This window comes from Gopherus evgoodei, chromosome 10 (assembly GCF_007399415.2).
Source record: "Gopherus evgoodei ecotype Sinaloan lineage chromosome 10, rGopEvg1_v1.p, whole genome shotgun sequence".
Classification (NCBI taxonomy): Eukaryota; Metazoa; Chordata; order Testudines; family Testudinidae; genus Gopherus; species Gopherus evgoodei.
Window position 1 is genome coordinate 56,836,794 of NC_044331.1, and position 27,420 is coordinate 56,864,213.

At 40.5% G+C, this 27,420-nt stretch overlaps 1 protein-coding gene across 9 annotated transcripts in view; it reads left to right on the forward strand.

Annotated features, from left to right (window-relative positions):
• Window positions 1-27,420, forward strand: part of RBFOX1 (RNA binding fox-1 homolog 1) — a 2,538,143-nt gene that overhangs the window by 415,242 nt on the left and 2,095,481 nt on the right. For all 9 annotated transcript variants that reach the window (XM_030577473.1, XM_030577470.1, XM_030577474.1 and 6 more), the window contains exon 2: window positions 10,794-10,853. In XM_030577473.1, coding sequence (XP_030433333.1) covers window positions 10,794-10,853 — 60 coding nt within the window. The remainder of the gene's footprint in view (window positions 1-10,793; window positions 10,854-27,420) is intronic.

Below are 27,420 nucleotides of genomic sequence, written 5' to 3' on the forward strand. Positions count from 1 at the left end.
CAGCCTGCCAGACCTATTAGCACAACATTGAAACTGTTAAAGAAACATTCAAGGGGTAATAAAGCCATTTAACGGGCATTTGCCAACCCCAAGGTATATACTGACAGGTTTCAGAGTGGTAGTCCTGTTAGTCTGTATCAGCAAAAACAAGGACGAGTCCTTGTGTCACCTCAAAGACTAACAAATTATTTGGGCATAAGCTTTTGTGGACTAGAACCCATTTCATCAGATGTCCACGAAAGTTTATGCCCAAATAAATTTTTATACTGTCAGTTTCTGACTTTATTGACAAAAACAGTTGTGCATTAATGTAATATTTACACAGAACATGTCAGTCTACAGGACCTTAGTTAAAAATTTGCTTTAAAAATATTTCATTAGTGAGCTGGTGAAGATTATAAAATCACATTTCTAAAAAATGCTTGCATAGAGTTTTAGATGCACAATCATCTTTAGCCTTAAATGTGTGGATCTTCACACATAGTTTTTTAAATAAATCCTTCAAAAGACCTCCCTTATCTAAAATACACATTTTAATTACGATAGTTAAAAAAAAAGTGCTTCCAAGTCTTCCTGTCCTTTCTGTCCATCCCTTTACCACCTCTCCCTCCACTCCCGACTGAAGAGAGCCCTTAAAGGGACAACAGTCCTTCCCTTCCAGATAGCTGAACAAAGAGTTCCCTTTCTTTACTTCTGACTATCCGACAAACTAGTTTTAAAAGAACCCTCCAGCAAAATCAGTACCTTAGTAAGACAAAATCCTTGTTATACCTAAAATCTTTGGAAACATTTTTTTAAAGTTGGTGAAATTTCATAACCATGTCTCTTGTTATGGAGATCACACAAAGTAAATTACTGTTACCCTTTTCTAAAAGCAATGAACATTGTTATGAACACACTAAATCTCTCTGATTAATTTAAAAGAATGTCTTTGTTTCAGTGAGTTAAATATGTAGTAATCTGGAATGCTGGCTTAAGATTTGAGTACATTTAAAATATAAATTCAACTTAGAAATACTGATGAAGAAAATGTAAAACAGAGAAGAGCTGCATCATGTATTCCATTATATGTAATGTTGTATTCAGCAGGACAGCTGACTCACCCTTACTATGAAGTTTTTGCAAATAAATCTCTGACAAACTTCAGGGCATATCAAAAAACCTGTGACTGACATTTTTTATTCCCAAATTTTAGTGCTTTTAATTAGGTACTTTCTTCATGTCCATTCTGCATGAGGGAGAGTGCATGGAAGTCTCTGCGGGGATCTCCGCCACCATGAGGCAGGCTGGGCATCTCATTATCCTTTGCTGTCAAGTCCCTCCTCCCCCTCCCCCACCAGGCTGTGAGCTTGGGCTGCCATCCGGCATAGGGGCACCAGTTTAATAATACTGCCTAGGGCCCCATAAATCCTAAGGACGGCCCTGGACTTGTGGGTTACTGACTGCTTGTGCCTCAGTAAACCTGAAGTAATCCTGTGCAGGAGATAACCAATCAATGTCAGACATTCTAATTTTAGCACTCTTTGTGATTCCATTTAGGAAATATTTATTCAACACTCCAATTGTTTTGTCATGTTCTCCCAGTTCATTTCACAACATACCCTGTAATTATTTACCGGCTTCACTTGCTATTCTAGGGCTAGGAAATATTTAACAATTAAGTTAATCCCTTGCAGTTAGGAGCATTTCTGGATTTCTTGAATTCCTAATGTTCTTTATCTCTTCAGCAGCATTTCATCACATTCTTTCTATGGTTTCATTGTGAAGTATTTCTAAGCCTCTGTCTGACTCGTCTATTTTGGAGACAATTTTCTATTAAATTTCTATTTCCGAGATCATACTTTCATGCTGAAGGTCTCCAATGAATCCTTGAGATCAGTTCCTTTGATGTTAACAAATATACAGCTATTACTTATTTGTTTTATTGTAGCACTACAGAGCCCTAGCTGTGCATCCGGATCATATTGTGCCAGGTGCTGTATAAACTCAGAACAAAAAGACAGTTCCTGACCCAAAGAGCTTACAATCTTAGCTTTTTATTATGTTATCTTCTATGAGATCGCTAAAGTTTTTTGGAGTGTTTTGGATTAGGTATTGCAGGGCTTTATTTATTTTCCCATTCAATCCTTTTGTGTTATTACAGATGTGCAATTGCAAAAGGAATGCTTGTCCTAACATTTTATATTATAACATTAGATTAAAATGCTTATTACATGTAGTCTCAAATTTGTTTCTTGAATCATTGATTCAGCAATTGTATTAGCAATTCCCAATACAAAACCATTACCTTCAATGGCTTTTGATATTAAAGTTTCATAAAGTAGTTTACATTAAATATGAGTCGTGTGCAAGTTCATGATTTTAAGCTACGAAAACTTTCTCAAAAGATCTGATGGAAGCCACATTATCCTCTACGTTCAATTATTTTTTAATCTCCCTAATTTTCTTTTGCATTGATTTGCTTATTGCCCTTGATTGGAAAAGGAAAGTATCTCACATTATTCTTCTCTTCTTAAAAACAAAAAAAAAGTTCAGAAACACCATAGCATATCAGAAGCCTTATGGCATTTTTTAAATTTTTACAAGATTTTTTAAAATTAAAATTGCCCCAAAATTCACAAATAAATGTCACTATTTTTGACCAGATCTAATAAAGATGTGTGTTTATATATCTATAATGTAGATGCATGGAGAGGGCTCTAGCAGATTTGGCTAGGGAATGGTGGCCGGGGGCAGCTAGGATCCTGTTCCACTTGGTAACGGGTACTTTGGATTTCACAAACTGATGGTAATGTCACAAATTCAGCACCTTGACCAGAGAAGGGCTAGAAGCATCTCAATCAAAACGCCAGTTCTGAACATTCCCAAAAGTAAGAGAAGTTTAGTTACGGATCTGAATCTGAATTTTGCAGCACAGGGACATACCTAATAATGGCTTACAGTACAAGCGTCAAGGAAGAAGAAATCTTGGCTGTGAAAGAGACAACGTTTGTGTAAGCAAGAGCTGGTCCAGAAATGTTGGGGGTAAAAAATTAATGAAAATTTTCATTTCCATTTTTCACTGAAATTTAATTTTCAGCAGAGCTTTCTGACCAGCTAAAAAGTAAACACAAGATCTGTGATGCTTAGCAAAAATCCAAAGGACAGAATACAGTGAAAGAGACAAAGAATCCTGTGGCATCTTATAGACTAACAGAAGTATTGGAGCATAAGCTTTCGTGGGTGAATACCCACTTCATCAGACACATGTGGTGGAAATTTCCAGAGGCAGGTATATATATGCAAGCAAGAGATAATGAGGTTAGTTCAATCAGGGAGGATGAGGCCCTCTTCTAGCAGTCGAGGTTTGAACACCTAGGGAGGAGAAACTGCTTTTGTAGTTAGCTAGCCATTCACAGTCTTTGTTTAATCCTGAGCTGATGGTGTCATATTTGTGGATGAATTGAAGCACAGCAGTTTCTCTTTGGAGTCTGATCCTGAAGTTTTTTTGCTGCAGGATGGCTGCCTTTAAGTCTGCTATTGCGTGTCCAGGGAAGTTGAAGAGTTCTCCTACAGGTTTTTATATATTGCCATTCCTAATATCTGACTTGTGTCCATTTATCCTTTTACGTAGGGATTGTCCAGTATGGCCAATGTACATAGCAGAGGGGCGTTGCTGGCACATGATGGCCTATATTACCTTGGTGGATGTGCAAGTGAATGAACCAGTGATGTTGTAGCTGATCTGGTTAGGTCCTGTGATGGTGTTGCTGGTGTAAATATGTGGGCAGAGTTGGCATTGAGGTTTGTTGCATGGATTGGTTCCTGAGTTAGAGTTGCTATGGTGCGGTGTGTGGTTGCTGGTGAGAATATGCTTAAGGTTGGCAAGACAAAATCGACGCAAAAGGGCATTATTATCACTATGGAATATATGTATATTTTCTAGGGGAGATTGAAAATTTTCTCTCATACTGTTATTCATCTGAAAACTGAGTTTTCAGTGAAATAAACGTTTTCACAAAATGTATCCACTTTCCGCAGAAAACTTCATGTTTTTGTCAAAAACCTTTTGCCTAAAATTTTGGATTTTGGCTGAAAATTTGGGGGGTTCCAAAGCTGAAACTTTCTGTTGGAAGGGGGAAAAAAAAAGATCGCCTCCTTTCTATATGAAGCTGATCTGAGGCCCAATCCTGTATGGGTCTAAGAGCCTCCTGCAAGGAGCTGAGAACACTCAGATACCACTGGAATCTCAGGAAATGCCGTACACCTCACAGGGTCAGGCCTTTTAAGGCAGAAAGCTTCATAGTCTTATTTTTGTCTTCTGAGGCTTTGTGCTTATTCTGGGGAATGTAAGATGACAAGTGACCTGGTTTGAATCCTTTCTGAGCTCCCACTCAGTGCATTGAAGACAGACTGTACTGTATTGTATGCTGCCTTGACTTATGTGAAACATCTTTTTCTGGAGCTGCATATTGATGCCATTATAGACAGCAACTTTGCGTTTCAGAAGAGTCTGCATGTTACCAAAAGGGCAGCAGGTGTTATTTAGACTAAATTGACCTTGAAATTGATTTCTTTATTTTATGACTTACTGAAGGGAGATTAATACTTTTTTTTCCCCCTGCAGTCTCAAACAATTTACATGGTAATAGAAGGCATAGTCAGTCAAATAAATTGCTGGAAGTGGTAGTGTTCCAAAGGGGGGAAAAAAGTATGGATCTTACTTGCATTGATTTCTTAGCCTCAGGGAGAGCTCAGATTTTTAACACCTGGGAAGAGAGAGACAAAATTTATTCCTCATATTAAAGGCAGAAGAATGGATGATTGTGTCTGGGGGCTGACATTTACATTGAGTTTTCTTTTGGAAGGGTGGAGGGGAAGGATGTGTCCTGTATAAGCATCTTAGTGAACATTTTAATGGTGTTTCCTTACTGATGTAAAGGCATATGGATAGTGAAGGAAATTGTACATGACATCTGGAAAGAGAGGCTGATGGGTAGACAGCATAGCTGCCCAGTGCAACACAGACTAGGCCCTGATAAAATCGTGGGAGTGGCTGGTGTGATCCCATCTTTGCATACCATGCAGAAACCATCACAAAATAGAAATGTGTAAGGAAAAAGAGGGACTGGAGAGGCATTGCCTGGAAGAGGGGCTGATAGGGTCACAGTATACACTCTATAGTGAGAAGAAAAAATGGGCTTATCCTTTGTTGTCTAGGGTCAAACACATGGCTGTAGGCTCCATTTCCTGTAAGAATCCAAGTCAAACAAGAATATATAGTATTTACATACAAATAACATGTAAATAGCATGATATTTGACCAATCCTGGTTGTAGGTGAGACATTATTTATATTGGCTCCTGACTCTTGTGAACAGGTCTGAAAGTGGTCCTATTGACCCATGACTTGAACAGTAGTTTGTTTCAAATATGAATGGTACTACATGGCATGGTGTACTGGAAAATGGTTTATATGTGGAACTTATTATGATCATCCTTGGGGGAATGGAGGAAAGCTTGTCTACCAAAAGCCACAACTATATATTCTTACTGAAGGGGACAGGTGGAGTCAGCTGCTGAGAATCAGTAATTGTCTCCATCTCCTTCAAAAGGAAGCAGAGAGAGGGGTTCAAGGAAAAATTAAGGCTATTTCTTGACCAGGGACCTGGAACTAGGGTCAAGCCCTAGTGCTGTTGGACATACTCAGGGTAGCCTACCACATTTTCTCTTACCTGTTTTTGAGGATATTGTTTATTACCTTTAATGGCCAAGGGACTGTTTGGGGAGAATTGGGTACCTACAATATATAGTCACTGCCTGGAGAGCCTCGCCAGTTTTATTTTCTGGCTCTGCATGCCCAGCCTTATCACTACTAACATATGTAAAAACACACGAGGCACAGCAGTCTTCCAAGTATATGCGTTATGCTCATGCTCTTACACTATCTCTGTCTATATAAATAAATTAATCATTTATGCAACATCAGTCCAAACATTTTTATTATCTTAATTTGTTCATGTTTCACAGATCTGTGCAGTAATTTGAGATACACTATGTAAAATAAATAGCATCTACACTGTGTAAGCTATAGGCTACAATGACACAGTATTGTTGTGAAACTCATGTATTTTCCATGTGGAAAAGCACAGAATGAGCAGAGTGAAATCTTTTTTCTTTGTTAGCTGTGTCAGCCTGCTTATTTTGGGGCGTTTATCACCTGCAGCATGCTTGCAAAATGGTTGTCCTATGATCTCTAAATTTTAGAGTTCTGAAACTATAAAATAAGGTCTGCCATACAACCTGCTGCAGGTTTGCTCCATAAAGAGATGAAGAAAGCTAATTAAAAGGGAGGACGATGCTGAATTTCAATAGATGTGTATATATTATACAGTGTGTGTGTGTGTGTGTGTGTTCAAATGAGATAGAACCTAATGTACTTAACAAAGGAGTAAGGTTGAAAGGGAAGTGGCAGGGTGTCTGGATGGAGACATTGAGTAACATAAGGTAGAACAGATAATAAATGACAGGATAAGATGTAGGGTGATTGAAAGCAAGGAGGGGTTAAGGGTCAATAAATGCTAGGAAACCATCAGAAAGGAACGTACATCAGTGGTAAAGAACTGAGTGGCTGACACAGAAGCAAGTTTGTCATTAAATCCTGGAGTTTGGGGGAAAATGAAATAGATGATATGCTGGTTTTCAGGTGTTTTGGTGGGGTTGGAATCTTAGAAAATCTGTTGTTAGCCATAATCTCCTTGTTTACACCCATCATGGCTGTGAGAAATGTAATGAGACAGACTGCAGGATTTTGTCTCCAGTTCTGTCTGGTGTTCTTGGGAGTAGTCAGGCACCTTTCCCCGTTTTGTAAGTTTACAGCTGGAGACTTGGTACAAAGTGTAAACAACATATAAACAGACTGGGGTGCACACAAATTCTTAATCATATGGCTACAGACTGCCAACTAGCATGCTGGCTCTAGAGAGAGGAAGACTATAATACAGTAATTGCATAAAGTGTCCTCTTGTATGCCCTGATATTTAACATGGTGAAGTGTTAAGAATGGTGAGAATGTTTTTGATCCCATTGCCCTTGTTGACCCTTCTAGTCCACAAATTCTCCAAGGCTCCAGTAACAAAACTGCATTTATTTCCAGGTGCCTTTCCTCCAGGGGATTTCCTCCAACTTCACAAACGTTAATGAATGAAACCGCTATTGAGTTAAGGAAGTGGATTGTCTACATTTTACTGGTAGGAAAATTGGGACTTGAAGCGAAATGATCCAAAGTCACCAATGAAGCAGTGGAATTAGAAACAAACTTCCTCCTATATTGTGCTCCATGCACTAAAACATGCTACATTCTCCTATAAATACAAGATGACTCATTATTGTTTAGCTATTTTGGTCTACTTCAAAACTTCATAATTTATAGGAGAAGTTCTCCTTGGAATGAAAAGCTTAATATCTTTTCAGGACCCAGGAGCTCTCTTGTCCTCACTGGGCCCACTAGTTTCAGCTCATCAGACTTTCATTCCTGAACATTTAAACTGGCTGCACCACTTTAGCATGCTACCTAATCTTACTGACAGGAAACTAGTCGCCGAGGGTCTGGCTCAAAATATCAGTACAAGTGTACAGGCATTGGTAATAAAAGAACAGATCAGAATTACAATATGCAAACCATTTTCTAATGCTTCACTGCAAAAATAAATGAATACCTAAGTTAATTAACCCCTTGGGTTCTGGAATAAGTGTGCATTTAGGCACTTCAGTACTTAGAATCATAGAAACATAGAATCACATAATATCACGGTTGGAAGGGGCCTCAGGAGGTCATCTAGTCCAACCCCCTGCTCAAAGCAGGACCAATCCCTAACTAAATCATCCCAGCCAGGGTTTTGTCAATCCTGACATGAAAAACCTCTAAGGAAGGAGATTCCACCACCTCCCTAGGTAACCCATTCCAGTGCTTCACCATCCTCCTAGTGAAAAGTTTTTCCTAATAGCCAATCTAGGTCTCCCCCACTGCAACTTGAGACCATTACTCATTGTTCTTTTATCTGGTACCACTGAGAACAGTCTAGATCCATTCTCTTTGGAACCTCCTTTCAGGTAGTTGAAAGAAGCTATCAAATCCCCCCTCATTCTTCTCTTCTTCAGACTAAACAATCCCAATTCCCTCAGCCTCTCCTCATAAGTCATGTTCTCCAGCCCTCTAATCATTTTTGTTGCCCTCTGCTGGACTTTTTCCAATTTTTCCATCCTTCTTGTAGAGTGGGCCCCAAAACTGGACACAGTACTCCAGATGAGGCCTCACCAATGCCGAATAGAGAGGAATGATCACATTCCTCGATCTGCTGGCAATGCTCCTACTTATACAGTCCAAAATGCTATTCGCCTTCTTGGCAACAAGGGCACACTGTCGACTCATATCCAGCTTCTCATCCACTGTAACCCTTAGGTCCTTTTCTGCAGAACTCCTGCCTAACCACTCAGTCCTTAGTCTATAGCAGTGCATGGGATTCTTCCTTCCTAAGTGCAGGACTCTGCCCTTGTCCTTGTTGAACCTCATCAGATTTCTTTTGGCCCAATCCTCTAATTTGTCTCGGTCCCTCTGTATCCTGTCCCTACCCTCCAGCATATCTACCATTCCTCCCAGTTTAGTATCATCTGCATACTTGCAGAGGGTGCAGTCCACGACATCCTCCAGATCATTAATGAAGATATTGAACAAAACCGGCTCCAGGACCGACCTTTGTGCCACTCCACTTGATACTGGCTGCTTGATACTTGATACTGGCCACTTGATACTTCTAGTTATCTATCTAAGGAACTTACATGGCCCCCATTACCATAATGTCTAAGTGCCTCACAGTCATTAATGTATTCATTCTCACAGCACTTTGATGAGATAGGGAAGGACTATTATTCTTTTTTCCAGACAGGAGACTGAAGCACAGAGATGCTAAGTGACTCACTCAAGGTGATACAGAAGGGTGGAGTTAGGAATTGAACACAGGGAACATTCTCTTCCTCCTTTTCCACATTTTAGGTTACTCCAGGAGCCAGTGTAGTCCCTCGGATATCTTAGAGGAGCCCCAGGAGTTGCTGCAACTTATGGTAGCCTTACATGTTTGCCTATGGGCTGATCTGCTGCCCAGAATTGCCAGAGTGTAGAGTGTAGTTCTGGCCATTCCTATTCCCATCCTGAGTATACCCCAAAGCTAAGGGCTATGGGGGTGGGAGGACAGCATACACTATCCCAGTACTTCTGTGCTTGGGGCGTTCCTCTTGGGTCATTCTGCCCCCTTCATGCCATGGAGACATAAAGAGATTACAGTGGGGACCAAGCTCCGATCCAACACATCTAGTGATTCTGGACCAATTTGCAAGTGCTAGGTAAAGTGATGTAATTTAGATTCACTTGAATCCTTCATGTAAAGCTGAACTCCCTTAGAATCAGTTAGATTCATTTAGGCCTATATATACCTATTGACCAACAAGTCTGTCCACATAATTTATGTGCCTAGAAGAAGGTGTATGTTAAAGTAGGATTCTTCTCTTGTAGAACTGGCATTTTAGGTCCCACAAGCATTTACCATATGACTAAGTTTTTATGTGCATCTGTAACACTGACAGACCCCAGTCGTTGGTGGACAGGATTGAATCGGGGACCTCTGGAGCTTAGTACATGAACCTCTACCGCGTGAGCTAAAAGCCAACTACTTCTTAGCTAAGGTTGTAGAGCAAACTCATTGATCTCCCTCTCTCTGAGTGATCTTAATGCCACTAGATGGGACAGAAAAACACACCCTGAAGATGTGTGGGTTACACATCCCCATCAGTTCACATGTTGAATTATTCACTATCATTAAGTTACACCTTTTGACCTTCCTGTTAGTTGCTTTTCTTGTTGTACTTGTCTCTTCTAGCAGCACAGCACTAGAGCGTTGACTCTAGTAAGGCAAATTCAGAAATTATATACAACAGGGAGTGGAAATGGGTCAGATGGTATCTAATGAGGCATAGAGGGACTCTGGTATAATTTTGTGAGTAGGTGAAAAACGGATAAGTTACAACTCATAATTAGAACAGGTGGAAAAATTAGTACTTTTTGTGTAAAGTTTAAAAAAAGAAGTCACTGTGTCCTGAAGATAGTGATGTGGAGGTATTTTTGTTCTGAACCATTTTCAGTGAGATGAGACATGATTCCTCAACTTGGAATAAATATAAGGATTGAGAGTATTTTATTTTACTTTTATAGCCACACACTGTGTTCCGCATCATAAGTAAAACAAATTCGTTTGCACAATATTCTTTTCAACTAATTTAAGTGCAAACTTTGAGTTATGAGTTAATTATGAATACAAAATTCATACAGGTTTTAATACTAACATAACACTATATCAATACATCACATGATAGAAAGGGTGGTATGATTTTGTTACTAGCCTGGGATTCAGGAAACCGTGGTTCAGTTCCTTGGTCTGCCACAGACCTTGGGCAAATCACTTAGTCTCTCTGTTCCCCATCTATATAATGCAGAGAGTGATACTGCCTTGCCTCACAGAGAATTTGTGAAGATAGCTATATTTTTTTTAAAAGGCACTGAGATAGTAAGGTAATGTGAACCATACAAGTACCTAAAATGAATAGGTATGGCTATAACTGAAATTAATAGTATTTATCAATAGCCTCTTCCCTGAGCATAGTTCTGAGCTCTGCTTTGCAATGTACTTTTTGCTGATTTTAATTCCTGTTATGTAAAGTACAAAATATTCTGTTTAATCGCTTTCCCTCCTTCCCTCTTTTCAGGACTATAAATCTGACGGTATGGCTTTGGCTTCCAGTGCCAGGAACAGTCCTCAAGGTCCAGTAAGTAAAAGCATTTTGCTGTACAGATTGCCTTCTGTAACAGTGTTTGCATTCTTCTCTACAGTGCTTCAGCCATCAATCAATGGAAGCGATTTTACCTGAGACAGATCCTACTGCTCTTGAAGTAACTGTGTTTGAGTTTGCTAATTGTTCTCAAATACTTGAATATATAGTATTAACAAACTTCTGACCTGCTACCAAACAGAGGAAAGTTGACTTGAATCATTGAAATCTGAGTTCATTAGCGATCCAGCAAATCCATCTTCTATGTCAGTGCTTGCATTATATCAGCAGACTGATTTAGGGTAAGGCAGTGCCTGACTCCTGGGGAAAGGGAGAGAAGTTGTGTATAACAGTGGCCTTTGCAGTTTCTTGAATGCCGAGGATTGCTCCTGACTAGTGGCATCTCCACAATAAAGGGGTGAGCCCAGGGGTAAGGAAGAGGTCCAGCTAGGTAGTTTTACCACCAGCCATGAGAGATGGCCAGGATCATAAAGAAGAACATGCTACCCTTTCCAATATGGTGGTAGAGTAGCTGTGCTCCCTCAGATCCCCATGAATGATTGTGTGTCCTGGTGAGATTCCCACTGCACCAAATGTGCATGGCTGTGCCTTTTGAAACAGAGTGAGCCATTAGTCTTAGTTACTAAATCCGGTTTAACAAAGGTGCATGAATAGTAACACAGACATAATACCTGCCAGAGAACAGTCAAGTCACATGGTAAGGAGATAAATATTTTGTTATACCTGTGCAGATCATATACAGTAAAATGTCTCTGGTTTCAGTGGCTTCTTCGTGTGTGTGTGTATATGTATAAAATCATCTAAGCTTGGTAACGGATGAAGCAGAAAAAAGTGTTAGGTGTGAATAATTGTAGAGATACCTGATTTTCTTCTAAAAATGTGAACACCAAACCACTAGATTATCAGACACTACCCATCTTCCTCAAAGTTCTGGGATGTCAAGTAGGTTGACTCATTAGTTCCATAATATAATGACTTAATATTTGAAGAAAGGCTCAGTTCAGGAAATGACATACTCATTTCTGGAAGTGATGTATTCTCTCAAAGCCCCACTTAGCCAGAAATGGGTGAACATGTTACAGAGGTATTTGTACTACTCTCTCAAGTAATTTGCAGAATAAAGACAACTGACACAGATTAACAGTGACACTTCAATGCTGCCATTACAGACTTTTCTAACTAGAACTTCTAAAGATGTACTATCCCAATGTCATACCTATGTAATGTTTAGTGACCTATCACGGAATATTTGTGTTAACGTTTTGTAAGAATGTCTGTGCTAGACACTTGGGGCTATGCTCTGATCTGAGTTACACTGGTGTAAAATACAACATAGCTCCATTGGATCTGGGGGAGTTATTCTGGATTCACAGCACTGTAAGACAGGCTGGAATCTTGACTCAGGAGGAGACTACTATATTGCAGTCCATATCTGTGGGGGAAATGTCACTCACATGCCAGTTAGCTCATTTTCGAATCAGATCTGAAATCATACTGGAGCAGGAACTTGTGCATGCATTTTCTTAACTGGCTAAAGTGAGTTGCTGATTTTTTAAATATTTATTTTATTTAGTTTGGAAATTGAATGTGTGAGTCTTTCTTCCTGTGAACCTTCTACATAGCATACTGAGGGCACTGGATGAACAGTATTCAGCAAAAAAATCCCTCTAAACCACACGTCAGTATGCTAACCTCTGGGTTTAATTCTGCTGACTCTGTAGTTGCAGAAAGCAACAATGGCAGAATGGATTTCACACTTTTAAATATGATCCCATAATGGTAAAAGTATGTAATTTACACAACATTTTATAAAACATTTGGGCGTGTGTGTGTGTGTGTGTGTATATCACCTGAGCAGCACAAGGGGAGTATAAATCTCTTACAATTAATCTGCTGGGAATTTTCCCAGTGGGAAGGAGGCCCCCGAAGATGCAGAATCTGAAGGAGCAGTCTCCTATGCCTGCATCAGCACCACATATGAGTCATGCTAGGGGTGGGGAGGTGTGTTTTGGTTATGGGAGCATGCTTCATTTATTTCCATCTGGGGTTCTTGAGAACTGCAGATACAATTTAGAGCATGGTCAGCCTGCTCTAATGTGTACAATAACTGGGTCAAGGGCCAAGAATGAGGGAGTCTTAATGGTTTTCCTAATAGCTCTGATACTGTCTTGTCTTGTGTCTAATAGAATCTGGACACCACAGGGAAGCTTCCTCATAATATAGAAAATTGCAATCAGCTATTACTAAGTTAGTTGATTTCTCTGTACAATAATTAAGACACACCAGTGTGCCATGGCAATGTCTAATTTCACAGTGGATATGGGGAACTGAGAGATGCTAGGCAATTGGGTATCCAGTTGCATGCAACAAACATTTTACGTAGTTGACTATCAAATTTCTGTATTATCCAGGAGAGCTGTATCCTCCATTTAAAAAGGGACTTGTGTGAGGCACAAATCTTTGTGGAAAAGAAACTGAATGACCGGATCCTGCAAACTCTTGCCCATGTGATGGAAATGAATGGAATTATTCATGTCAATAAACACTACTTACCTGAGCACATGTTTATAAGATCTGTATAGACAAGGAAGGATAGATAATTATCAGCTGTCATGCTTCAGGGCAGATGCTGATATAGCAGACTGGGTCAGGAAGAAATTTGTCCCAATAACATAGTATGGAAAGAAATGATTCACTGTGAGGGTTCATACTTTCATCAGAAACATTTGGTATTGACTATTGTTAGTTATATGATACTGGGTTGACTTATTAGGATGGTACTGGTGTTTTTACTTGCTCCTCAAGTGCTGTACTATGTTCTTTGTCTTCTGAAATATTTAGAGGTCTTATTCTGAGCATTATATCCTGAGTGCCTGATTCATGTATGTGCAACTAAAAAGATGCTAGACACCTTGTATGTTACATAATAATACTATCAGAGGGGTAGCCGTGTTAGTCTGGATCTGTAAAAGCAGCAAAGAATCCTGTGGCACCTTATAGACTAACAGACGTTTTGGAGCATGAGCTTTCGTGGGTGAATACCCACTTCCTCAGATGCATCTGAGGAAGTGGGTATTCACCCACGAAAGCTCATGCTCCAAAACGTCTGTTAGTCTATAAGGTGCCACAGGATTCTTTGCTGCTTTTATAATAATACTATTAACTGTGCAAAGTGTTGGGCATATCCCTGCAAACACTTATTACTATGAATAGTCTCATTGAATTCAATGAAATTATTCTCACGAGAAAGTTACTCTCACACACAAGTTTTTGCAGAGCTAGGCCGAATGTTTGCATAACTTTGTATTTCCCTGAAAGAGAATGAATAGCTCAAAAAGTGATGCCAAATGTGAAATCTTTCACCTATAGGTTTTTGTTTCATGCACAATCTAGGTTGGATAAGGATCGAAAGATAATTACCACACAGCTATTAACCAGATTATGTGAAATGAGTCCATGAACTCAGTCCATTTTCCAGTGGACAGCTATGCACATTACAAAAAGCCAGCACCTCATCTGGAATTAATTGGCACCCTTCTTTCCAGTTTCATCAGAAGCCAAAGACTGAATGAGCATGGAGACTGAACTACCTCTCTGTCAGAGAGTTTCAATTTCCAGTACTGTCAGTCTAGTACATTTCACTAGTAGTAAATTGACTTGATTAAAAAAAAAAGGGGGTGGGGAGTCAAGGTCTAAGAACGGGCTCAGATTTTCTGATTGTTACCAGAATATTTCAGCGGCAAGGGAAAAGCAGGCAAAGGAGATAGATCAATGTCAGTGTTCTCAATAAAAAAAAAAACTTAGTTTTACCTGAGAGTTTAATACATATTTTCAGGAAGAAAATGAGTTGGACTGAGGATTCATTTAAATGGCAATACAGACTCATTTTTTTATTACCTTAGTAATTCCAAATTTTTATTAGATATGGAGAAACTCATCAGTAATTCATTTTCTTGTGACAAGGATTATATTATAGTGTTTGCATGTAACAGGGGAGAAGCTGTTCTGCAGTATTCTGAACACACAGGAGTTTGGATATGGATGATTTTGCGAGGCCATAAAAGGAGGGAGTTGCAGTAATCAAGGCATGAAGTGACAAATGCATGAAGGAGAGATCATCAGAGTGAGCGTCAAGCTAATGGTAGATGCGATCACTGTTGCAGAGGTGATAGTAGGCAGATTTGCAGAGTGTAGTAAAGTGAGATGAAAATGATAGTGTTGTCTATCATTTGGTTCAACTCAATTTTCAGTCTAGCCTTTAGTGAAATTGGTACTTTTGTCATTGCTTGAATCACCGCTCTTGCATTATCTTGTAGTTCTGTACTGTGTGTTATGGATAAATATCCAATCTATGCAAAAAGTTTGAGGATGACTTGAAGATCAGAGCTGAGAAGTGAAAGTAGGACTGAGTTGAGGAGAGGGAGGGGAACACTAGAGAAGTGAGTTAGGGCACTTTCCTTGCTAAGAAGAAGTGTACTTATATTTATGGTATAAATGATTAAAGCAAAGGTGGTGCTCAGTGTTGATGTTTTAAACATAAGTGCAGGGAGGGTTCAGAAACAGATGAGTGAAAACTTTAAAAGAGCTAGATCTCTTTGGTAAAGCTAAGCAAGAATTGACAATGAATAATCTGTTGATTTTCAGTTATTTTTTCCTGTTTGCTAACAATCTGTGAAGGGATCCCAAAATTCCCAAATTAATTGATTCCCAAATATAATCAAGTCATAATTCTTGCTTTATGGATTATCACTGTAAATTCTGAATGTTCACAATTTATGGTATGGTGTTTATGTAATGAGGTATTCTTCCCGATTGATTGATTTAATATAACTAATTCAGTGCAGCACAAATCTTCAGTAGTTTGATTGTAGAATTTGCAAATCAAGTATTTCTGACATTTAAAATCATGTGTATAAATTTGCTTTTGGCAAAAATGTGAAGCGTGTGAGCGAATATGTGCAAAAAAGTGGCTTATGAAATCATTACAAAAATGATCATACATAAATTTGAATAAATAGTAGTAGAAAAATGATTCCTCTATTTGTGCAGTTCTTACAATATGCCTCATCAGTATAAAAATGATAGATGCATCATTACAATATAAAATTTTAACTAAGTGAGGGGAGGTACACAGAGAAGAGAGAAGAGGTTGGTGAATGTCATATAATTCCAGAATACTTGGAGTAGGTGCTCATATCATTTATTTGAAAATTACACTGAATAGGATTGAGAGGAATTACCATGCATTGATTTAAAGGACAGAAATGAGCATGTATATCGTCTTTATTTATAAGGCACTTACCATTTACTAAACTATTTTACACAAAATTGCATATCTGCTGGGAAATGAGTGTTCCGTAAAATAAGTTTATATTAAAATGATGAATACACTATGAGTATGATTTTGAAAGATGTTAATTGCCTGCATCTCTGTTTGAAGTCAGCAAGAGGTGCAGGTGCTTAGCACCTCTGAATCAAGCTTTATATGTTCTACTGTAAACAATGTACCCTATTTCATCCTTCATCATTTCCTGTTTATCAAATTGTGATACATAGATTTATATTTTACACAATGCTTGAGGTGAATTACAACAGATCATGAATTCACAGAGCTACAGTATGAGCCAGTTGGTTGTGAAACAGCAGCAACAATCTACTCTAATTTGCATAACACAGAACGCTACTCTAATACAGTTGTTACTACAGGAAATTCCAAACATGAAATGATACATTCTTGCATTCTGATCCGTGGGGAAAATGGTTGCTAACCATCAAGGAAAAGATATTGCTGTGCAGCTGTTCCAGTTTAAAAACCTATTAGGCAGTATCAAGTACATGTTATAATAGTAGTAATCCCCTCCAAAAATGAGAGTTTTATAGCAGTCAGCTGCTTTATTACAGACTTTATAGTCCTTGGCTCCAATGGTATATAAAAAATACTCAGACATGGTTGCTTCATTATTGAACTTGTTCTATAAACATTTTCAAGCAGCTCACGTGCCCTACCATAGCTGGAGATCACTGAGACACAGGAGAAACAATTATCCTTTAGGAATCTGAAGGACACCTCTTATTAAAGTGTCATTCCAGTGTACAGTGGTAAGAGGGAGGGTGGTCTTGAGATTAAGTTTGCATTAGGTTTCATGAGACCTGGGTTAAATTCCCAGCTCAGCTACAGACTTCCTGTGTGACCTTGGTCAAGTCACTCAGGGCAAGATTCCCAGGGAAACTCAGGCATGGTGACTCCCAGTATCACAATGCCTATCTTTTAGGTTCCGAGAAAATCACTGAGATTCACGCAGTTTGTGTTATGCGCCTTAGCTCCTGTACAATGAATGTGGGAAGAGAGGAGTCTCAGAATGCCATTCTCAAAAGCCAGAACATTAGGTGACTTTTACCAAACCTAGCCAATGGGAGGTGCCAAGCTGAAGGGATGTGCTAAGCCCTGCCCCTCTCTTGGAGATAGGAGCTGAAGACTGGGCTGCACGGAGGCATCTACCTATGCTTGGGATTCTCAGCTGTGAACCCTCTCTTGGCAGTAGGTGCCTATGCCATCTGAGCCTATGCCCTGCTCTATTGACTTTTTATATATTTTTTATTCACAGTGGAATAGCGTAACAGGAGCCCCACATTTGAACATCCTGTAGCCCAGTGGCTACGGCACTCACTTGAGATGTGGAAAATCCTAGTTCATATTCCTTCTTCCCCCTCAGATAGAAAGGGGACTTGAACTCAGGGCCGGCACCAGTGGTGGAAGCATGTGCCTGGGGCAGCACATGTTGAGGGGTGGCATTCCATTCATTCTTGGGGCCACCCATTCTTGCTTTGGCAATTCGGGTGGCAGCAAAAATGGTAGAGCTGACCCTTCTTGAATCCTAGGACCAATCCTATTCAATTTATTCATAAATGATCTGGAGAAAGGGGTAAACAGTGAGGTGGCAAAGTTTGCAGATGATACTAAACTGCTCAAGATAGTTAAGACCAAAGCAGACTGTGAAGAACTTCAAAAAGATCTCACAAAACTAAGTGATTGGGCAACAAAATCGCAAATGAAATTTAATGTGGATAAATGTAAAGTAATGCACATTGGAAAAAATAACCCCAACTATACATACAATATGATGGAAGCTAATTTAGCTACAACGAGTCAGGAAAAAGATCTTGGAGTCATCATGGATAGTTCTCTGAAGATGTCCACGCAGTGTGCAGAGGCGGTCAAAAAAGCAAACAGGATGTTAGAAATCATGAAAAAGGGGATAGAGAATAAGACTGAGAATATATTATTGCCCTTATATAAATCCATGGTACGCGCACATCTCAAATACTGTGTACAGATGTGGTCTCCTCACCTCAAAAAAGATATACTGGCACTAGAAAAGGTTCAGAAAAGGGCAACTAAAATGATTAGGGGTTTGGAGAGGGTCCCATATGAGGAGAGATTAAAGAGGCTAGGACTCTTCAGCTTGGAAAAGAGGAGACTAAGGGGCGATATGATAGAGGTATATAAAATCATGAGATTTATGGAGAAAGTGAATAAGGAAAAGTTATTTACTTATTCCCATAATACAAGAACTAGGGATCACCAAATTAAATTAATAGGCAGCAGGTTTAAAATAAATAAAAGGAAGTTCTTCTTCACACAGCACATAGTCAACTTGTGGAACTCCTTACCGGAGAAGGTTGTGAAGGTTAGGACTATAACAGCGTTTAAAAGAGAACTGAATAAATTCATGATGGTTAAGTCTATAAATGGCTATTAGCCAGGGTGGGTAAGGAATGGTGTCCCTAGCCTCTATTTATCAGAGGACAGAGATGGATGGCAGGAGAGAGATCACTTGATCATTGCCTGTTAGGTTCACTCCCTCTGGGGCACCTGGCATTGGCCACTGCCGGTAGACAGATATTGGGTTAGATGGACCTTTGGTCTGACCCGGTACGACCATTCTTATGTTCTTAATCAGCATCTCCCCCCATCCCATGTTAGTATCCTAACCACTGGGCTATAAGTTATGAAGGAGTTGATCCACTCCTTCCTCTCATTTTGTGTAAGCTTCTCTAAAGGGGCCTAATGCAGTAGATGAGATCTGAATATGCTTACCCAATCGGGCCCTGCAGGTGAGTTAGGCAGAGGAATGCCTATCTTCTCCTGGTTTGTGCATCACTCTGGGACTTAGATGTCATGATGCCTGGTGTGGGACTGCACTGTGTGTGTGCTTAAAGGCATAAATATAGGTTCTTAGGGAACTCCTACTGCAAACATGTAGATGACAAACAATTCTAGGCACTTACAGGGCTTGGGGGCTTCTGAACAGGGGTTTTGTGAATCCCAGTGGAATTTAGGTGCCTAAAATGCCAGTTAGGTTCCTAAGTCCTTGTGAATACGACCGCTAATCTTTTCTGCCTCAGTATCTTTAGTAAAACAGAGATAACGGCACCTCTTTTTCCTTGTTATCTATTTAGATGCAAAGACTCTCACTTGCTGTGTTTGTACACTGCCTAGCACAATGTGACCCTGATTGTGGTTGAGGCCTCGAGGTGATAAGTTAATATCCAAATGTACCTCATTTTGAGAGATGTCACTCACTGAGTCCCAACATTGCCCTTCTTCCACTCAAATTTGTGTGCCCCTGCTTTCATTATTGAAAATTACTTACATCACAGGAAGAACTATGAAACTGAGGTTATAGAAAGAGTGATTTGCATCAAAGCAAGAAATCCAAGAGGATTTTCAGTTTCTGGGAAGCACCCATTAGGCTCTATAGCTGGCATTTGATTCTCGACAAGCTGAGAGGTATTACTAATACCCCTGGCTCTTGCTGCTGCTCTTGCGAGTGTAGATAACCATAAAATATTTGCAAGATCAGATTCTAAGTTAAGGAAGTCACTGCTTTAGTTTTGTGCTTGCCTGTTTTGAGGAACAGAATTGTACTTTTCCTCTCAGACTTCTGATTGCTTTAGGGTGTTGATTAGGGGATATTTTGGTGCCTATTGATTATTTGTTCATCAGTAGAGCTGGTTGGGAAATTTTTGATGATATCTCTAGCATCAGAAAATGCAGATTCATTGGAACTGCAACAGTTTGAGAAAGGGTCAGTTTAACAAACTTATCATTTTGTAAAAAAATTGAAAGAAAGGTGAATTTTGAAAATGTCAGAATGTCCCATTTGAAAAAGTTCAGGTTTTGGTTTCAAACAACTTTTTGTTTCAAAATTTAATTATTATTAGCTATTTAGTGATAACACCAGCTCTTTTCCTGATTTCAACAACAGAAGATTGAGTTAAAAGAAGGTGTTCCCTGAGTCTTCCTACCTGTATATGTCCTCTGTTAGCTGCAGCTTCTTTCAATGCTTCAATAGCAACTGTGAAGTTATCAGAGCCTTTGTCAAAGTCTCTTAAAGAGTTAGCTCTAAAATAACATTAAAAGACTGTTTGTGGCTATACAAAAGCGTCCATCTCTGTTTTAATTTCTTAGAATCCAATTTAGGTTCATGTCTTTTGAAAACTAATGATTTGAGGAATAAGATTTCATTTGTGGAAGAACGTATTATTTGGAGCAGAAAATGACCTGAGCTGTGCATTTAAAAATGCTTACTGATGTCACTGTAAAAGAAGTTGCATTACTCCACTGAATAATCAAGACCATGCAGAATAATGTTAAGGGTGTTCCGCCTATTTCTTGGTAACAGATTTACCTGAAATTTTTTAGTCTAGTTCTTGTGATTAAATCTTCTTTGTTGGAGCTTGTGTTACAAGAACCTGTTACTCTTCAAATGCTTACATTTGTCAGAGTACCATTTTAAAAACAGGATTCCAATTGCCTTGCTTGACTCGTCAATAATTTATGGAACTTTAATTATTACTTTTGTGCCTGTTTTGGACAAAGAGAATTATGCAGGCAATTTTGGTAGCACTGTTTGAGCTATTGAAGGGAGAGGATGGAGAAGAATTAATATATTGCTTGGGTTTTTTAGTGCCACACAGTTGTGGCATAAAAAATAATGAAGTTAAGAACTGAGTTTATCTCTCTGTGAATTACACTATCTGTATTGTTGTCTGTAAAGTTGTGTGTTGTGACTGATGAGAAGGAATGCATATGTTTCTCAAATACACCAAATTATTGCTTATAGAACAATCTAGTACTAAAAAAGGGAGCTTGAGAAGAGAATTCAAATAGATCTGAGGATGAATAATTCAGTAAGACTTCAATTCCAGAATATGAACAGCTTTTCTGGATATTTTTTTTATTATGGGCTGCTCTTGCCTGCTGTTAATGACAGATAGTATGTGCAAATATAACAAATTTGAAACTTAGAGAAGTTAAATTCCCTACTCTGTTACTCCAATGTTACACTGCTGTGGCTTTGTTGAAGTGAATGGAGTTATACTGGTATAAAACTGGAGTTACCTTGTGCTGAATCAAATTCATAGAATTATATGAATGCTGAATTTTCTAGCTGTTTAATAGATTTCCCTTTAAATAATGTAAGTGGTTTTTATTAGCCTGAGAAATGTGTACCTTCTAAAATAACCTTTTCTGTATTGCCAAAGTTTGTCATATAATCAATGAATTTTATTTATTCATGGTGCAAATAAGAAATTATATATAATATTTTAAATGGCAGGTGTCCTATTTCTGACAAGTCAGTCCTTAATTTTGAAAGTCTGCATGAGTAGCTTTAGAACATTAACTTATCTTTTGCCAAGCTACTTTCCTGTGAATAGGAATATGCAGAAAGAATGAGCATGAATCCTACTTACAAGCCACTACTATCTTATTTGAAACTTGCCCATGAAACTAAATTTGTATAGACTCCTGCCATGTACATTATACTATGCTTGTTTCCTTAGGTGCCTGCAGCAGGGTGGTTACCCGCTCCTGCCCTGAGGGGTTTAAAACAGCCCTGGAAAAGGGCCGTGGGAGGAGGAAAGCAGCGAGGCTGATTGGAGGAAACAGCCTCAGCTGGGGGCTATGCCCCAATCAGGGCCCAGCTGGCTCTATAAAGGCTTAAGTCAGGAGTAAAGGCACACAGTCTCTCTCTAGCTGTAGAGGGAGATGGGCCTGGCTGCAGGAAGCTAGAGACAGGGCACCTGAATGGAGCAGGGCTGGGGAAAGGCAGATGAGCCAAGGAGCTCCAGCCTGGAAAGCTCCAGGCCTAGCATAAGCTAATAGGTACTGGGGGGTTGCAGAGGGCAGCCCAGGGGTAAGTAAAGGCAGCAAGTCCAACCCCCGCTTGCCAGTGATGTGTAGCATACCCTGCAGTCTGTCTCAGGGAACGGGGGCTAGTTGGTGACTGGCAATAGCCTTACACTGAGGCAAGGTGTGGATAGGGGATGGGGGTTCCCCTGAGACCAAGGGGTTACTGTCAGAGGGGCAGCACCTCAGAGAAAGGGGCACTGGAGTCCTGGAAGGGACACGGGGGGTGAGCAGTAAGGCGGATTTCTGGCCTGCAGGGAGTGCTCCGGAAGTTGGATGATCTAATTCCCTGAGAGAGCAGCAGGAGGCACCACAGAGGGTGAGTCCACATGCCTGCAGTGCCCAATAGTAGGTAAAACTGTTTGGGTTTGTCTACACTGCAATTTGAGGCTAGGGTTAAAACTCCGGCTCAAACCTACCTCCCTTTCATCTACATACACATTGTAATAACCTAGGGTTCCAGAACCCATGGGTGTCCAACATCTAAGCCTGAGTCAAGCTAGGACCCAGGATCCAATCCCTGGTGCTTTTCAGGGCTGATGCTGTCCTCCTGGAATCATGCTCCAGGAGCCCACCAAAAGTATTTCACAATCCCACAGGCCAACTTTCTTTGTCCTCGGGACAGTCAAGTTTTCCCACATTCCACCATGAACAAAGGACTAGAGCAGCCATATTTTAAGTGTGTGCTAGGAAGTCTGAGATACAGTGGTTGGACTTGGACCTGCATATGAAATGTATATGCTGCAGTTCCAGGTTGGGACCCAGGGATAAACAATTTCTCATCTTGGGTTACAAATGAGTGTAGATGCTCAAGCCCTGAGTTAACAAACCCAGGGTCTGCTAACTTGAGTTCTACTAATCTTGGGCTTACATTGCAGAGTAGACATATCCTTTGTATCCCCAGTAAACTGGATTTTAATTTTGCCGCAAAGCCCCCTAGATTGGGCTGCACTCAGATGAAGCAGTCTGCATATTTTGCAGCAGTTTCCATATCAATAAAATATAAATATAAAGAATAGAATTAAATATCACAATAAATAATGCAGCCAGCACAGTAGCATGTAAATGTGTAATTTATTTAGATAGTAAATTAAATTTAATTTATATTGCCCCCATATTTTCAGTGTGTCAGAAATGTTTGAACTGACAATGGATAATTGCATCACCGTAGCGTTTTTCAGTGGGGGGAAGGTGGAGGTTTTGGCAGCTGGATTTGAGGTATTTAGGACTAAATATGGATGGGAATTTATAAGAAAAAGTTTTCTAGTCAGAAATTGCAGATTTGTCAAAACCAAAACTGTTTTTTCATTAGCCAGGTTTCCCATGACCAGGATGGAATTCTGGTCAAAACAAGACAGAAAGAGAACTCCCAAAATAACCAGTAGTAAAGTGGTTAGAGTAGATATGGGATACCGTGGTTCTAAAGCAGGAGAGACTTGAATCTGGGTCTCCCATATCCGAGGGGAGTACCCTAACTCCAGACTGTTGACTATTCTGGGGGGGGATTGTGCTCTTATGTTTTTTTCCAAAGGTCTCATTTCTCATTTGTTGTGGAATGAAAACAAATTTTGAAACCTCAGTTCAGTCTTTCTGTCTTCCTTTCTTGAAACAGAATTCTTGTTTTCTGGCCATACTTATTTAGGACATTTACAATGTTGCCAATTACGGCAATTTTGTTGTGAATTTAGGATATTTGGTGTTTTTTATTAAAGAACCAGCTCCTGAGGTCATATGATTATGTAAGAATCTCAGCTTTCATATTAAAAAATAAAGTAAGCTTCTATCCTTCATGGCTGCAGAAAAAAGCCTTAGAAGGTGAACCCTAAAGGGTCAAAAACTAAGAGAGCAAATAAAAAGAATCCAAAATTTATTTTTAAAATTTTAAGTACTTTTAAACCAATGTCATGAGGGTTTTTTGGGTAGCTGATTTACAATTTGTGAATGCTTGGAGATGGCAATGCTGCTTTTGACATCAGAGAAGAAGTGGGAGGCAGTTTGAGCTTGCAGAAGGAATAAATTAACTGGAAGTTTCAGAATGAAATTTAACCATATTGGCGTTGTATTTGTCATCTTCAGGTCTCAGAATTAATAACCCCATTGATGTTTGCACTTTTTGAAGGTGTCTTTTCATCTTCTCAACCATAATGCAGGATTTGCTTCTGGAGAAGATACTATACACATGGAATTAAAAATAATGTAGGATTGTGGAGGTATATTGGGAAAGAAAGCTTTTTGCGATACTAAAATAAAAGTTTCAAGTGAGGATTTTCTTCAGTGTGAAGCTACGCTTATGGAGGTGTCTTCAGTGGGCCATAAGCACCAGTACTTACTAGCCTTGAACACCCTCTGAAACTCACAGGAGTTGGGCTGAATAGTGAGTAAAACCTCTGGGCTTAGGCTCCACTTCTGCCCTCAGGCTCATGTGAGCTTGAGGTTTGTTAAGAATGAAGTATTGTGAATTGATAGATAAATCTACACCCCGCCCTGTGGATACAGACCTCTCAAGAGACGAAATAGGGGAGTTTCTACTGTGCAGAAGTAGGGCAGGATTTGGCCATGTGATGAGGCAGCAAGGGTGAGGGGCTTTATGCTGCCTCTATGCTGTGGATCTCAGTCTTTGGGGGATCACTGTGGATCAATGTGCACTGCATCTTTAGAGGTGAGGCCAGAAATGGAGTAGGAAGGGATGGGATCACATTCTCCACCATTACGTCTGATCAGTTGGTCCTTTCCTACATTGCAGTGTGTTTACATGCGCTGCAGAACGTCTGCAAGCCCTGGCATGGAATAGTGGACATTAAAAGCTTCAGTACTGTGCTGTGGGTGGCATGGAGGATTCCTTCCTTTATGGGCTGCCATGAATCCCACTATGTGCTGCCTGGCTATGCAGCCTGTGCTTGGGGATGAGGGCTTTGGATTTAGGGGCAAATGCTGCCCATGCCTCTATGGCAGTAGAACCTGCTTGGCTTCATTACGTGGATGGGAAGCTGCACAGGATGAAAGGGGGGAAAGGCAATGTCAGGGGGGTTGCTGACAGACTAATTCCCCCTTCCCTCTGAGAGGAAGGAGAGACAAGATGCCTAAACCAACCATTGTTTGCTTTGTGATTTAGAGGTTGTGGAATACACACACACACACGTTAGTTGGACCAGAGCGTGGGGAGTGGATTTGCCCATCAAGGAGATGTTACAATTTATATGCTTCTTTCCTACAGAATGGTCACCCTATCCTCTAAAATAGGGATTTTCCTATGAATGGAGAATATTTGAACTGGCATGTACAAACTCAGGACTGGGTTTACCCCACTATTTGATTGTGAGACATTTAGCTGCAACTGAGGCCTTGCTGTATTCCTTGCATTGTCCTACACATATCTGCTATTTCTGTTTTTCATTTCTATAATATAAGCCTTGTGGTTTTCATAGTAAATTAAGATTCAATGGCTTGCTGCCACCTTTTGGGTCAAAAAGGAGGGAGAGTTCAGTGCAGGAAGATATTTTTGAGGTGTGCACACTGAAATGCTTTAATTCACATTATTTGTGAAAAGAAATTACCAGATTCAGAGATCTAATTCTACTTTGAATCATGTTTCATACTCACTGAGATTTTACTGTACTTTTGATTAACTCTAGTGGCACTCAAACCCATATAAAACTCCAACTACAAGGGAGAAAAAGCAGGGCTGGTGAAAGGATATTTTGTGCCCTAGGCGAAACTTCCACCTTGCAGTGGTAGTGCACCATGCAACTGGTCACCCATGTTACATGAAAATCTGGCTCTGATGATGTCGTAATTAGACTTAACAGGTACTGCTGCATTTCCCAGCGCTGTTGTCCCAGGCTGGCTGCAGACTCAGGCAGACAGAACTGTGTTGGCTAGACGCCCATCACCTTTGGAAGATTTTCCTTGTAGCCATAAGGGCTCGAGACAGCCGTGTTTCTTCATTGAAAACTTGCAGTGTGCTGCCCTTGAATCCAAGATTAATACTTTGTGTGGGCAGGTGCAGAGCTCAGGGCTTGAAGGCCTCTGGTCTAATGGTCTGAACCAGTGCAGCACTAGAGTCTCGATCTCCTATATTCAAAGCAGGGCTCTGACAACGACTCCCTGGTGACCTTGGGAAAGTCATGTCTCTGTTCTCTGCCTCAGTTTCCCCAAAAATGGAGCTCTATTTACCTGCTCCACAGGGCTGCAGGGATGGATAGGGATGAAGCCTTGGAAGGTGGCACATGCTGAGGAAGGATATACTTTTGCAGCTTTTAACCCTGTATCCTCTGGCAGGGCATAGTGGCCATGGTCTCCTCTTCCTTTCTCCAACCCCTGTCTCCCCCTCCTGCCACTGCATTGCTGTCAGTAGGGCCAGCTGCAGCTGGGCTGATGTCACCCACTCTGACCTGCAGCCAGCAGCCCTTGGGCAGCAGACGCTGCTGCGGCAGGGGGTCTGGGACTGCCAGAGCCGGAGGGAGCAGGCTAGGGAATGATGCGGCAGCCTGGGGGCTCAGGGAGGAGGCTGCTTTGGGCTGACAGGGGGGGCACGGGAGGGCAGTGATGTGGGGCATGGCGGAGGGAGGTGGTGGGGCCAAGGTTGCAGAGGATGCCCACAGAGGTAGGTGCTAACGTGGCTGCGAGTGGCCCATCCCCCCACCAGGAGCAATAGTGTAAAAAAAAATTGGGGTCACTGCTTTTTGGCGCCCCCAAATCTTGGCGCCCTAGGCGGCTGCCTAGTTCACCTAGTGGTTACACTGACCTTGAGAAAAAGCTGCCATGGTTCTTCAGCCAAGGCTAGTGCCTCCTGGTTTAAAAAGGAGATGGTGTAGTTGGTGTAGGTTTAATTTCAAAGCTGGTCCACCTCAGAATACAAAGCAATGTTGTCCTATGGATATGTGTGAGGAGTTCTTTCCAACAGAGTGTTCCCTTTCTGAGGGATTAGAACAGAGGGATTAGTACTTGTGGCACCTTAGAGACTAACAAATTTATTTCAGCATAAGCTTACGTGGGCTACAGCTCACTTCTTCGGAGGCATAGAATGGAACACACAGACAGAAGTTTCCATTCTATGCATCTGAAGAAGTGAGCTGTAGCCCACAAAAGCTTATGCTGAAATAAATTTGTTAGTCTCTAAGGTGCCACAGGTACTCCTGTTCTTTCTACAAGTACTCCTGTTCTTTTTGCAGATACAGACTAACACGGCTGCTACTCTGAAACCTGAGGGATTAGAGAATATCACTGAGGTTAGTTGCAGAATTTCACCCAGGACGTTCTGGTCTAGAGGTTTGGAACATAGGCTGCGGACCGTGGCCTAACCATGTCTTGGTTGTGTCTGATCTATGTTGGGCTGTGATCCTGCACGTC